General features: G+C 35.4%; 1 protein-coding gene across 1 annotated transcript in view; it reads right to left on the minus strand.

The window, feature by feature from the left end:
• CSMD1 (CUB and Sushi multiple domains 1) overlaps positions 1 to 14,951 on the minus strand; it is a 2,093,507-nt gene that overhangs the window by 159,486 nt on the left and 1,919,070 nt on the right. Inside the window, exons 43-47 of the mRNA XM_058288018.2 lie at positions 13,153 to 13,330; positions 10,549 to 10,694; positions 9,704 to 9,784; positions 8,501 to 8,614; positions 2,520 to 2,708 (exon numbers count right to left, since the gene is read on the minus strand). Of these exons, the coding sequence (XP_058144001.1) occupies positions 2,520 to 2,708; positions 8,501 to 8,614; positions 9,704 to 9,784; positions 10,549 to 10,694; positions 13,153 to 13,330 (708 nt within the window). The remainder of the gene's footprint in view (positions 1 to 2,519; positions 2,709 to 8,500; positions 8,615 to 9,703; positions 9,785 to 10,548; positions 10,695 to 13,152; positions 13,331 to 14,951) is intronic.

Consider the following 14,951-nt stretch of genomic DNA (forward strand, 5'->3'; position numbering starts at 1 on the left):
CATTGATTCTTTCAGTCTGAGCTAAACATTACCTGTTAGTGAGTTCAACCTTATCTCATAGTCTTAAAAGCTTTAATGCTTTTTCTTGTACCACAGTATATTCTTAGAATACGCATTATAGAGTAGGAGAATAGGGCCATCATTGCTTTCCTAATAAAAATTATATCTACTTAAGCAAACCATATCTTTGAAAGTTACATACCAAATTTTCATTCATGCAAAGATATTGGGAAACCCAAACATCATTCATTGTATAACTCACAACTAGAGCAGGCCGAATGATTTTTCTACTTAAAACTAGTATATTATAGTTGAGAAAGGAAATATTCAATCTAGTTAGAGCAAAGGAAAGTCAGAGAAATATTACATCTTATTGTAAAAGACTGTCAAGAATAAATTTCTTAGAAGATGTGTTATAAGAGGATAATGGTATTTTATAATTGAAGAAGACAAAGATGTTTTCTGCTTGTTTGTTTTATGAGATAATATATATTCTAAGGTGAAATGCCACTGGGAAATTAACCTGAACTTTTGATATTTTTAAGATGTCATTTTTGATGACAGACCTCAAGAGAAAAGTTTTGAGAGTTCTTAAACTAACTTCTAATCCTTTCAGCCTATTCCATCTGATCTCTTTCCCTAAAATCTTTCTAACAGGAATAGTCTTTAAAAATTCACATCCATAGAAAAGTAGCATGACCACAACGGAGAGTAGCAGTTGGTTTTACCAAGATGGGAAATAGTAAATATTTTAACAGTGAACGCCACAATCTTTATTTTGACATTTTTTTTCTGAATAAACTGAATTCCATAATGCTTAAAATACTATTTTTAAAAATTGCAGAATATCTACTACTTGAGCTATGGAGAATAATATTCTCCTGGGCTAATAAAGTTTAAAATCAATACATTCAGCATGTTTTCAGTCAACTTATGAGCCATAAAAGAGCCTCTGACTTACAAAAAAATAAGATGCAATGAACATGACATTTACTACAACAAAAATGCCACTGCTTAAAAAAAATTCATTTAAAACTCTGACCTTTCATTTTATAGAAAAATCTTTGAGACTAGAATGAACCTAGTCATAGATCTCTGATAATTTTGACAGCAACTGGTATGAGATTGTCTCCATTGTCAACTTCGTTGTTTTAAATGGTAGGGATATCTCCACGTTTTAAGGAAATCAGACTATATGCAATTAGTGCATAAGTTATTGATAATGATTTTACCCATGAAATTAAGAGACAGTACTACTGCCAGCGCGATTCCAATTCAACTAATGTGAAACAAAAGAACATGCACAAGTTAAAGACATAGATAGAGAAAAAAGATGAATATAGATAGATTTTTTCATTTTTTATTTTTTATGACACCTAATAGCTCCAGAATAACATCTGTCTGGCATCTTCCTTCACATTGGTACACATGCTATTCACACTTGGCTAATGAATCACTTCTATGCTTCCAAAAGACTAAGGTGCAAATGTTCACTAGAGTATGTCTGTTTTAACGTAAACTTATATTTTTAAAAACTCCCAAAGTTAATAATATTTTTCCTTAGCCCTCTATTTCTATGTATATATTAATAAATGTGAATTTAATTTCAATTTAGTAGTTCATTTTGGAAATAAACTGATTTATGTGGTGTCTAATCTTACAGGCAATTTGACTAATAATTTATCAAGTCAGTAAAATACAAGCACACATAGAATCAATTACAGTTTTTCACTGAATTGATGGTTTATTTGTCTGAATGCAATGACAAATCATCAGCATATGAAAACCCTGTTATTATGAACAGCAGTAATTGTATCTTGGTCTAATTTCTGATCTCCAATGATGCTTCTATTCAAAGAATGCTATTAAGTTCAGTTCCGTTTGAAATTAACAATTCAACCATAACCACATATTATTTTTAAGCCTAACTTAATTGTATTAAAATGTTCTTTCAAAGTCTATAAGAAAATTATAAAACTAGCACTAAAATCAGGATTAGTATCTCTTTAAGTAAAAATTTCACTTTTATTTTTCCAAATGTATATTAAAGAGTCTTCTAGCATTATACCATCTAGAAATCTCTGTGAACTATTATTTTTACATATTTCTCGTAAAACAATCATTGCTGCTGATTAAAATATCCCTAATCCTCTTAAATTTCCTAAAATATCTACCGAATCAATATAATACTTAGAAGAAAAGGAAGACATGTTTGAGATCATCTATTCTAAATACCCACATTAAAGAATTAAAGAATGGTTAAAATAAATTCAATACATGTCAGAATGGATCATTAAGCATTTTAATTTTTTGAAAAGTTGCAAAATTGACAATAGTATGGTAATGTTTTACATACCACTTAATCTCGAAGAATGTAAAATTCCCAGAGGAACTCATTATTTATTAGGTGGGAAACATAATTTAATGCAAGAATGTATTCAAGTCCATGTGTTACTAAAAATATTCAAGTAGCACTTTTATTATTTTATGTACAGGTCACAAAGATTAAAGAAACTTACCATCAAATACTTCCAGTGCATCAAATTGCTTTTCACTTTGAAATGTATCCACAAAGATGGTAATATTATAGTTTGGTTCCACTCTAATACTCCAAGAGCATGTCTGGGAGTTAAAGTAGTTGCCTGGATATCCTGGACTGAGTATTACTCCAGATGATTCTGTACGAACTTCATTCGCTGGGCATTGCGCTAAAGAGAAAAGTACTGATAAAAGGTTTTCTTGACAAAATGAATCCAACTCCAATAACGTAGATTTAATCCCATATACACAACAAGCACATAAAAAGAAAAGAAAAATCTTATTGACTATTAACCAAGTTTAATACAGGGTGCCAAACCAGCAGAAAAGCAACACTGAATATTTAGCTAATATTTTTGTATTATCTTATGATTTAAAAGGCAATGATACATATACATAATGCATACATATATATCCATGTACATACATGCGTAGATACGAGTGTGTGAGAGAGAGAAGGGGGGAAGAGAGGAGAGAGATCCATTTTAACTCTAAGGAAGCCTAGGTTTAACGAGATTACATCACAGACCCAAGGTCACTCAGCTAATCATGGAACAACAAAACCTCAGTTAGCTGCAGAATTAAGGAGCAATGCTGAACCTGAAAGCATACTCTGCAGTGGGGTAGCTGGTGAAGCAACCTGCCTGCTCCTGCTGATCTGTCCTCTGTGAATGACATGGGAAAGATGAGTTTCATCATGTATCGTGCAGCCTGAGGCACAGCTAGCTGAGCTTGCACAAACCTTTGGCCACTGCCTCACCCAAATGCCTCAATTTGGGGCCAGGTGTATTGTGGGATTAATCATAGGATCACAGGTTTTGCTAACTCAACTACCAGGTAAGCGCTCACCGTTTCAGGGTAACATAAAAATATTATGGCATTGTATGAAATAATAATAGAAGAATTATACTCATTTCTGGTTTTTTATTATACTTAGAATACTAAAATCTAATGTGAATGACCTATAATAATTAGATGTAAAAATTCATTTGATAAGAGAATGAATAAGAGAGACCTGGACTCAACCCCTTTGATACCTTAGTTTTCTTCTATATAAAGTGGAATTAGCAGTGTCTAACAGACAGATTTATTGTGAATGAATCACTAAGTATTGAAGATGTGAACACACTTTTCCTTTCTTTTTTCCTCACTCAACTATTTATATAGGTATGCATATGCAAAAAGAAAATCACCAACAGGCTTCCCTTAACCAGTACTTTCTTTCATTGCTAAATTTAAATATCTTCCAGAATTAGTTTAAAGCACTATTAAGAGAAAACTGTTTCTATTATTGGCATCAGTTCATAAACTGAAGTGTAACAAAACTATTTACAGAGTATTTTAAAAAGTTAAATGATCAGCTTTTCCTTAATGAAAAAAGAAATTTACAAAAGGATATATGTCTTACAGTTTGAGTTGTCTCCTATTAACTAAATATGCATTATTAATACATACATTAAAAAATAAAGCTATCTCCCAAACAGCTGAGTCAACCTTATAAAACGTTTTGATTCAAGTTAACATCTGGTAAAAGTAAATTATTTTTTTAAATATTTTCTTTCATTCCTCTTAGTATTCTAACTGGGATGTGTCTTAAAATTTAGAAAATGTTTAGGCATAAGAACAAAGATGAACCTTTTAAAAATACACATTGTAGGTCAGGGTTTTAAAATATTAACAATTATAAATTGATGGCAAATAAGATGAGCAAAAATACTCCTAACACACACTCACAAAGTCTGGAATAATTTAGTAAACATGATATCTTCTTCTGTGATGCTGGTAAAATCTCATTAAAAGGATATCAGGCCCATTCATTGTTTATATTTCAAAAACAATAAAAAAATGAAAATAAAAATTAAACCAGGGCTTGTATCTATGGATATCTTGTGCAAGACCTACAGTTTTTGAAACCCCGCAGACCTGTGTGGACTCTGGAATAAGAGCCAGAGCTTTTTTGTACTCTGATGTAAATTGAGGGCGATAACACCTACTCCTCAGGGTTATAATTAATATCAAATACATGTAAATGTTTTCCTTAGACCTAAAGCACTTTATGGGCAGAGGCATCACTGGTGAAAACCACCTGCCTTTTTCCTGACATAAGAATGCTACCAGAGCACATTTCTTTTTGTGGTATTACACTTAGGAAAATATTTAGCAAATCTATCTGCTCCTATTTGTATATACGAAGACTGTAGTTTTATCATTGTAGCTTTATTTACTTTTTTTTAATTATTAGATGAAATTAGGACTTTGAGCCTTCTGGAAATAGGAAGCATTCTACTGATTTGCTAAAATCTACCTGAAGAACCATTACACTTTCTAGGGTTTGAATGTAGGGGAGTGATTATAAAGCAGAAACAAAATCTTAAGCTATTCTTAATCCTTCTATTTTGAAAATGCTGTTAATGATTTGCAGAGAAGAGAAAATATAAGTGAAATTATCTGTATTGTTTTTCTTACACAACAATATTTTTTCAGACATATATTTTTAATGACTTTGAGTATGTTTCCCCATGAGCAGGTGTTTTTGATTCATTTCTTTCCCTTGTTCCTTTCATATCTATCTATTCCTTCATGTTCAGCCTATGAACTGTTGCTAGGAGCAACACCCACTTAGAGTGGGGAGGGTTGAAATGACTGCAGGCTTTCCTACAGATATGTTGTTCATTTTTCTAACAGCAATCACACATTAAAAAAATACACTGAGTCTCCTAAAAGGACTATCAGAACCTCCCACCACAGGAAGTGCCTGCTTGAGATTCCTGTCAAAAAAACATCCCAAAAGAACCTGCACCTATAATGCATTCATTTTGTACTTTGAGTCAAAATACCCCTGCACAATTGGCATAAAATCCAAAAGCCTATCATTTAATGCACCTTGCAGACCCTCACCAAAATTAATAAGTCAAACATTAGGATTTGTATATTATTAAGATTAATTTTTAAATTTATCACACTACAAGAGAATCATGAAAATTGAGAATAACCTGTAAACAAAAAGCTGCCATTTGGATGACTTAAAAATGGATGTTTGTTATCACACAAGCCCAGAAATAAGCTGTCACAAGACTGCCATTTTCCTGTGGCCTCCCTCTGTTGCTTTCCAAAGGAATCATCATTATCAGAAGGTCACTGATTCTCTTTCATTTAAAGTTTGTGTTTCTATATTAAAAAAAAAAAGAATATCCTCTTACATTTCTCAAAATCATTGATGGATCATCATTGTCTATAGGATGAAGCCAAAATGACATTGAAGACTATCTGCCCCTACTTTAGGTCTTCAGCACATTTAAAATCATTTCCCCCAGACACACCCTAAGTGCAAGCGACAGCGTTGCTTCCTCTTTGCTGGACACTTCAGGCATTTCCTCCGTTCCAAATCTCGGTTATCACTTCTCTGTACATTTTGAAGCACTTCTCTTTCTTTAACATCAGAAATGCCTTTTTGTCATATTTTCCGTGTTTTTTTCTAAATTGGGATAGGTATTACATCTAAAGGTAATACTGACTGGATATAAGGCAAATTTAAAGAGAGCAATGCACTCCCATCATTTCCCCGCAAATATAATTTTCAAGCAGATCTTCTAAAAATTTGGTTACGGCATTTGAGGAATTGTGACTAAAAGCTGACAATCTTTCCTCATGAATTTGTTGGGCAATTGGCCCCCACTTGAGCCCAATCAAATGGAACAAATCATAGAAACAGTTCTTAAAGGATTTTAATTAAGCACACAAGTGCTTAACTATTTGTTAGAAGGTATCTGTGCTCCATTTCCTTTTCTAAATAATGAGATACTTAATGACATCGAAGAAAATGTTCAGTTCATGTTTTAAAGAATTTACTCCTAGGTTGTAAATAAGAGATTATCCCATGTAGTAGTGGCTATGAGTTTAGGAGGGCGTGGGACAGCTCCCAGCAGGTGTGTGAAAACCGAGGTAATTTACAGAATTATGCTAATGCTGTGCTGATTTACTCTGCTCTTGGTTTGTTATGAATTAATTTCATTTACATAAAAACTAGGTTAATCTGGGAAGGACACTGTAATAAAGAGTGATGCCCTGTTTTAGAGCAGCACGTTAAGTATTTACGCTTTTCTTAACTTATCAACTAACACTGCCTTTATTTAAGTTGGTCTATTCTGAGAAACTTCAGGCCGTGAATTGATTTCAATGTCCCTTAAAAGTTTGGAGATTTGCCTCAGTTCATTTTTATATAAAATGGCATCCCCCACCCTGGGGGGGAAAATTCAGTAAGTAGATCCCTGATTGCTATTGTAACAAAAGAATTTCTTGGGACTCCTGACTCTGTAAACAATGTACAGAAAGTGAGGCAATTAGGAGGCTGAGCATTTCAAGGACTGTGTACCTGTGTGCACCTGTGTCTAAGGAGTCTGCAGAGTAGACCAAGATGCCTCTCATCTTCCAGCGTGGTAGTCACCATACCCACCAGCACTCACAGAGATACAATTTCTCATTTAAATTCATCTTGGATATATAATCTAAGATTATCTACTAGTAATTCACTCCAAAGTACATATCAGATTTCCTTCAGATGGTGAAAGTTGTTTCCTGCTATCGGGGTCACTATATACGATTCCGCCTTATTACATCATGAGAAGGTATAAATGATCAGACATTTGAAAGGAAGCAATCCACAGATGTGTGCACCTGCAAAGCCAGGTCAGGCGCCATTGCAAATGCAAAGAAAATGGCCCTGAATCGGGTAAATAATGAACACTACCAGACACTTAAAATGTGAAAAGGCATGTAACATACAGTACTTCACTGAGTCTTTACAGCAATCCTAGAAATAACGTACACATGGTACCCTTCTTACACATGATGCCAAGGTCATTAGGGCTCTGCACAAGGTCACCCGAGAGAGCCTAAACGCAGACTCTGGGTCTTTGCTTCCTAGATTTTGGGCTCTTTCCCACTGCGTCACTATCCCTAGTGCATGACAATATTCAGAGTTCTTGACATAGGGGAGGGTTCCTTTCCTCAAAGGCACTGAATTTACTTCAGTATTTTGAGGTCATTAAAAAATCTATTTAATTTGAAACCCTTTTTGATAGGCAAGCCAATAATAATCCTGACTAATATTGACCCATTTTAGTTTATTTATATGTTTTCAAGGCTTTTTCTGTACCATACCACTTGATAGCAGTCATTTTATTTTATTTTATTTTATTTTATATTTTATTTTATTTTAAGGTAGAAGCAGAACTTGAACCCAGGACTTTGTACTTATGAAGCAGTTAATCAACCACTGAGCTCCACTGGCTCCCCAGTGGTACCTTTTAAAAGCTATTTTAAAGTGATCTGCTTATATTCTAATCAGCTGAATAGGTGGATTCAGCCTCCACTCTTGTTCTGTTAGTGTATATTGCCTATGTTATTGTCCATGATCTATGTCATCTAACTGCAACTAAAAAACATGAGAAGTGTGCATCTCACTGTGTGCAACAGGCATATTTCATTGTTTAAAAATTTAGCATCAAAAACACTTGCAAATTATACACTTCTTGAGTACTTAGGGGTAAGTGTACCAATGCATGCAATTTACCCTGAAATGCCTCAGAAACATAAATGGATCACTGGAAGGGAAGAAGGGTGGCTGATGAATAGACACAAGAAAGGAAGCAGATAGTAGGCATGATGGGCAGAGCTAGGTGGTATGTGACTGGGCATTTATTCTAAAGAGTCTTTCAACTTTAGTGTCTGTTTTAAATTTTTAATAATAAATTGTTGGGGAAAACATGATTTCTTATTTGATGTGGCTTTGATTTATTTTCTACAGCTAGCTACAGGAGAAAATGTAATTTAGTAATTCTGTTAACATAATGTTTTAATTGTAATGGGATCCTAACTCAGATAGAGATCAAATTTAGATGAATACAGGTAATAAATGTTCCCATGTTGAACAGGTATATTTTTAGTATCAAACTATGCATACCTTCACACGTTGGGAGGGAACCTTCAAACTGCAACTGGGAACTTAGCTTACAGGTCAGAATGTCAGTCCCCGATAAAGTGTAACCAGGATGGCACTGGTACTTCACAAAATCTCCTGAAAGAATCAACAAAATAAACTTGGTAATTATGTTTTTATGACAACTGGTGTAAATGTACTAAATATATTTGACCACTTAAGATACTGAGTCAATGTATAAACCATTTCAGAACCACTGTCTGTATTTATTTTTAATCTGTTTAATAGAATATTAACATTTTCAGTTCTTCATTTATGAAACTGCTACCTTAATGTTAAACTACTGTCAGTTCTGAAATTATGTTGCACTTTTTTTTGCTGTGACTGATGTGTTTATGTTCTGATTTCCGAAATATAAATTAAAAAAAAAAAGTGGAATAGATACTTGGGATTTAATATTGCAGAATAGAATGGTTTTAACATATTGATAGAGAGGGCCAATCCATGACCTTGGAACAACTAGCGCAATGTTCCAATTAACTCAGCCTTTATAAGTATGGCAAAATTTGGGTCACATGGTTTGAGAAATGGTCTGATATATAGTATGACAACAGGACAAAGTGTTTCTAATTGCGATTAAGAAATTCTGGTCACTATAGTTATACCTATATAAAAAAAGGGATATCTCAGAGATTAAATTTAGACCAATAAAAAAAGCTTTTAGACCAACGCTTTTTTAAATATAATCCAATGATTATTTAATGAATTAGATCATTACTATAAAATGATAAATCAGTATTTCTAAATATTATCATTAAATGTATTCTATCAATTATATTCCAGTATCATGAAAGGTCAATTCCATACTAATCATTATTTCAGCCATAAAGGATGAAGTTCTTCCCCAAGGTACACGTTCCTCCAACTAAACACAAATAATTGCTCAAATTTGTCTAAGAAAATTTTATTCAAAAGAGAAATATGAATTTAAAATGCAACCCAACAGAAAGAAAATTCAAACAGCAAAAAATAAATTTATGGAGATGAAAACAATGTGTGTCTATCTGATGCATGACCTCTGTTCATGTATAACCCCCAGTGCTGCTTTAGGGATGTTTTTCCAGGACAAATTTTCCCACTTACTAGTCTGAGTAACTATTGTTGTTGGGAGTGGGTATAAAAAAGGTCAGGTTGAGTTTAATGATATTTTAATAAAGAAAATATTACCTATCTCAAAATCCTCATCCTCAGTAAGTATTTCAGCCTGCGGCACTGCTGGGGGTGGCTGGCACTTCTTGAGCTGAAATGCTAAATGGTTTATGAAAAAAATAATGACAGCAATGTTATTTACAGATTAAACAAATATTATGGAAAGCAGTGCTCAAAGTTTTCAGTGTAATACATTTGCAAACCATTAAAATTGTTTTATAAAATTCTCCCTAAAAGTTTCAAATTCTCAAAAGATTATATAATGCCGAGGAAGAGCAGAAGTCCAAGAAACAAAGTATACAACTTTTTAAAAAGTCAAAATTTAATAAAAACTTTACATATGTTTGGAATTCTGAGAAAGAAATGGTTCAACCATTGCCTGGTTCTATATCTACATTTAGGTTTGATAAGGACTCATTCTATTTCTTTTTCTAAGGACTTCCAAGGGTGGCCAAAAGAGAAATAAGGGACAGTATTTTTTCCCATAGTGTTTAGAGTTCATTCTCAAAATAATTAGGGATTTGCTTTCGAATAGCATTTGGTATAGGTCTTCATCTGGAGACATGCATGAGGAAATCTGTAAAAGGTACCAAATGTATTTCTCTTCATGTCAGAGTTTCTTTTAGACGTTCTTAGAATGACTTCAATACTTATTGCACAATACTGCTTGATAAGATGTGAAGTAATAATGATATCGCTAAGCAAACAAGATCACAGGAAACCCTGGCAACAGTTGCTAGAAAATTCTATCAGGCTGTAGGCAGCAGTCAAGGGAATTTAGATAAAAATAAGGCATATATCAACTACAAGAAAAACCAAATTGAATTTCTCCATCTTCATCAGTGGAGTGATAACAAACTGACCGTGAAAATTGAGGACAAAGAAACCTCCATTTGAAAAGTCACTGTGAAACTTGAGCACGACTTGATTGGTTGAACTATATGCGGTTTCCAGGGCTGTATTCCCACTGAAAACGCCCAGCTGAGGTGAATTCTGATCAGGACCATCCCTGGAAAGAGAAAGGGTAGTCTGAACAGAAAGCTGCTAAATTACAGCTTAAACTAACAATCTGTTTTCTCCTTACAGTGGGCCCATTAGTTAGTAAAAGCAGATAGTCCGTCCCTCCTGCTGCAGGTGCCAGCATTGGCCTTGAACCTAGAAGAGGAGAGCAGACACATCCCTTAACTCCAAGGCCGACCTTTTCAGAGGAATTTCAGAAACACAGTCACGTTTATCTGAGTCACTGCAATACCATTTATTAGCTCTCTTTCAAATTTTCTCATTTTAAAATCTAAATTCAATGGCATCTATTTAATTACAAGAGAGATATATGGAAATTTTACTACTGCAGTGAAATATTTTTTAAAATGGAATAAAATGTAATCATCCTCTGGGTACTATGTTTAACATAGCAAGATGTTCAATGGCCACAAAATTGATTACTTAGGACTTTTTCTTTCATTGAGGTTCTGAAAATAGTCATTCCACATGGGGTTATCAAGACATTCTGATTCTACCTTCTAAATACATAGGTAAATCCATGTGAAATTGCCTAGATCATACTGTTGTTCCTTTGTTTTCCCTTTGAAACAGCAGTCTCAAATGGTTAATATTTCAAGTTCATTTCTCCTCATTCTCATAACTACAAGTGGAGGTCATTATCAACTCACTCCAAAATTAATTTCGATAGCCCCAAAAGCCTGCCTCCATTCTTGCCCCGAGCTAATGCATTCTCCACAAAAGGAGACTGGTTGTTCTGCATCTGAAATCTGGTCAGTTTTATAACTCTCCTGCTTAAAACTCTTAAGTGGATCTTCATTGCCCTTAGCATAAAATGCAAAATCCTTAACCTAATTTATAAGGCCCAATATTATATGTCCCTGCTTATCTTTGCCAGATCACCTCTTCTTGTTCTTTCTCTGGGACTCATAAAAGTTGAGTCACACCGTACATGATGTCTTTTGGTTTCTTGAATTTACCATGTAGGTCTTCCAATAACCACAACAACTCTGACCTTTACAGATTTCCCCCAAACACACACTTGTGCACACACACACACACACACACACACACACACACGAGCTGCCTTGTTAACCGTCATTACTCCTTTTATTTTATTATTATTATTATCTGAGGTACCAGGGCCAGGGATTGAACCCGGGACTTAGAAGTGGGAAGCCCGTATTCAACCACTGAGACACATGAGCTTGAGGTTATTTTTTTCATTTGTTTGCTTGTTGTTTGTTTCTTTTGTTTTCAGGAGGCACCAGGAATTGAAGTCAGGACTTCCCATTTAGGAAGCAGGAGCTCAACCACTTGAGCCAACTCCACTCCCTGCTCCTTCAGTTTGTTTGTTTGTTTTTTTAAAGATTCATTTTATTTATTTCTCCCCCCTCCCCCCTGTTGTCTGCTCTCTGTGTCCATTTGCTGTGTGTTCTTCTGTGTCCGCTTGTATTATCAGTGAACACTGGGAAACTGTATCTTTTTTATTGCATCATCTTGCTGTGTCAGCTCTCCGTGTGTGCAGCGCCACTCCTGGGTGGGCTGTGCTTTTTTCACATGGGGCGGTTCTCCTTGAGGGGTGCACTCCTGGCACATGGGCCTCCCTTATGTGCGGGCACCCCTGCGTGGCAGGGCACTCCTTGAGCATGGCAGCACTGTGCATGGGCCAGCTCCACATGGGTCAGGAGGCCCTGGGTATAGAACCCTGGACCCTCCATATGGCAGACGGATGCTCTATCCATGGAGCCATTTCTACTTCCCCTCCTTCAGTTTTTATTACAGTTTTTCCAAAGCTCATGCATTTGAAGTGTTCAAATCTGAGTCGTGTACCCCGCTCCTCCTAGCGCCCCAGCAGCATGCTGTATCTCTCTATCACAGCTGTGTCATGGGAGTATTGTCATTTCCTAGGTCCCCCATAAACTCTTCTCTCCACAAAGGCAGGTGTAGTAATGCCCACAGATGTGAATATTTAGTCATGGAGAGTTCGTTACTTAACCAAGGTGCATGCCTAATCAGAATAAATTTTCATCTCCTGGCCCTGAGTTCAGTACCATTTCCCATATATGATAGAGAAAGGAAGGTCTGTAACTTTTATAAAGGATGGAAAGAAGGTTAACAGTAATTTTTACCTCAATATTTCTAGAAGCATCAAATTCTTACGAAGTTAAAGGGTCACGTTAACTTTTAGAAAAAGAAATTGAACTTAAAATGCATTACAAAATAATCATGGGATAGTCTCATACTGTGATAAAGTAAAGTAATCCTGAATGTATCTACCATTCAGCAAGACCCAAATGTATTACATGATATTTATTCCCTGTATCTCTGGATTTCATTAGTAAATTTCTTTCCAGTATACATCGAACTACTTCATTTCTAAATATATAATCTGACAAATAATTGCCATAACGTCAGAGTAATCTTTCACGATTGTAGATTTGTTTTTACTTGAGAGTTTCACATACCAAACAGCAATGTAATCATTCACAGCTTCCGTCTGTAACAAGGTAAAGTTGATGTAAACTCCATGACCCTGAGGCACAGTGACAAGCCAAATGCAATCCTTCAGAATTGGATACTCATCTGGAAATCCCGGGGAATAAATAGTACCATTCTGAGATGTTACATTATATCCACAAGGAGCTGAAGAGGAAGCAAAGAAAAGTTAAGATGAATAGAGTCAGCTTTAGGAGGATACAGTTGAAAGAAGAGAGAGAGAGAAAGAATAAGAAATGAAAGAATTTACTACTTCTAAATCTCTACAGTCCTGTACGCCAAACTTTTCCATATAAGAAATATTTGTGCAATGTTTCTCAGAAACTAAACTATTCCTCTAGAGTCTTAAAACCTGAGAAGAATTATACTTCTAATCACTTCAGGATAAAGTCATTTCCATCTGATTCAAAAATGATCATCGTCCTTATGCAGTTATCACCTGTGACTGAGCTAAAGCCCACTTTGATGTATGTCAATCCAATGCAATGGATTTTGTGAAAATTAGGCATAAATATATAACGGCAAACTTTTTTAAGTCTATGTCTAAAACCTATTTAGGCTTTCTAAAAGAACAGCATCTAAATCTGTTTGCCTGGAAACAAAGACATTAAAAATTCTTTGCAGATTTATAGCTGAAGAAACGAGATGAAATCATAAAAGTGGTGTTTTACTGAAGCGCCTTCACATCTCGTGAAGATTTCAATTATGTGAATAATCACAATACCTAATCAGTCCATTATTATTTTACTTAAGAAGTTCATATTCAATGCTGCTTTGGCAATTATTTCAAATATGCAGAAAAATATGATCATCAATTAGTAGAATAATCTGAAATGCATTCTTGAGATACTGGCCTACTGCATTAAAACCATAGACAAGTAGACTTGAAATCAAGTCAAAAGCCAACAGATTTTGTATGAGTGTCTACTTTGTGACCCTTCTGGCACATTCAGAGAATTGCTGCAAAAGTATACAGTTTAGCTGGAGTGAGCAGGCCCAAATCAATAGAAAGATTAAAAAAATGAATGTTTAATAGCAATTCTAAATAAGTTCTCATGCAATAGCAAGAGGCAGTGTATGATATTTTGCTAAGTAAATTGTACATCTGTGTTAGAGGGTTCCAATAATTAACAAGCTGTAGCGCAGTTTCCCCTGATATGCACTGGGGAAAGGCTAACCCCATCCCCCATAAGCCTCCCCGTCCAAGGGCACGGCACTTCTCCACAGGTTAAATGAAGAAACCACATAGAGACAGGAGTAAAGGGAAATGGAACCCTTCCCTATCTACATTTCAGAGGGAGATAAAACTCCTACAGACCAAAGAAACATCTGCGCCTGCAGCATTCCAAGAAAGGGTAACTCCCTAACCCACTACCTTCTCGTCACAATCAGGAGAAAGTTACACCTCTAGGGCTTCCTATTGGTCCCTGCACTTCACCCCGACCCCCAGCCCCCTCCCACCAACCGTCATTTCCCCACCTAGGAAAGTTCTGTGTAAATTCAAGTCCCCCCTTCCAGGAGTGGGCTGAAGTCTCTCTTCAGACCGCCACCATGCTGGTGGGGGAGCTGAAGTCTGGTCTCCAGACCCCCTCTGTTGGGAGAGCTTCCCAATAAATTCTTTCTTTGCCTGTGGTCATATCAGTCCCCATGCCCCCAGTAAGTGCCATTTTTCTCCAACAGTCTGAATATTGATTTCAAAGATAGAAAATATAGCAGTGAAAACCAGATTGACTCAGCCCTGAGTCTTGGACTGTGGGACACAATTTGG

This window comes from Dasypus novemcinctus, chromosome 25 (assembly GCF_030445035.2).
Source record: "Dasypus novemcinctus isolate mDasNov1 chromosome 25, mDasNov1.1.hap2, whole genome shotgun sequence".
Taxonomy (NCBI): domain Eukaryota; kingdom Metazoa; phylum Chordata; class Mammalia; order Cingulata; family Dasypodidae; genus Dasypus; species Dasypus novemcinctus.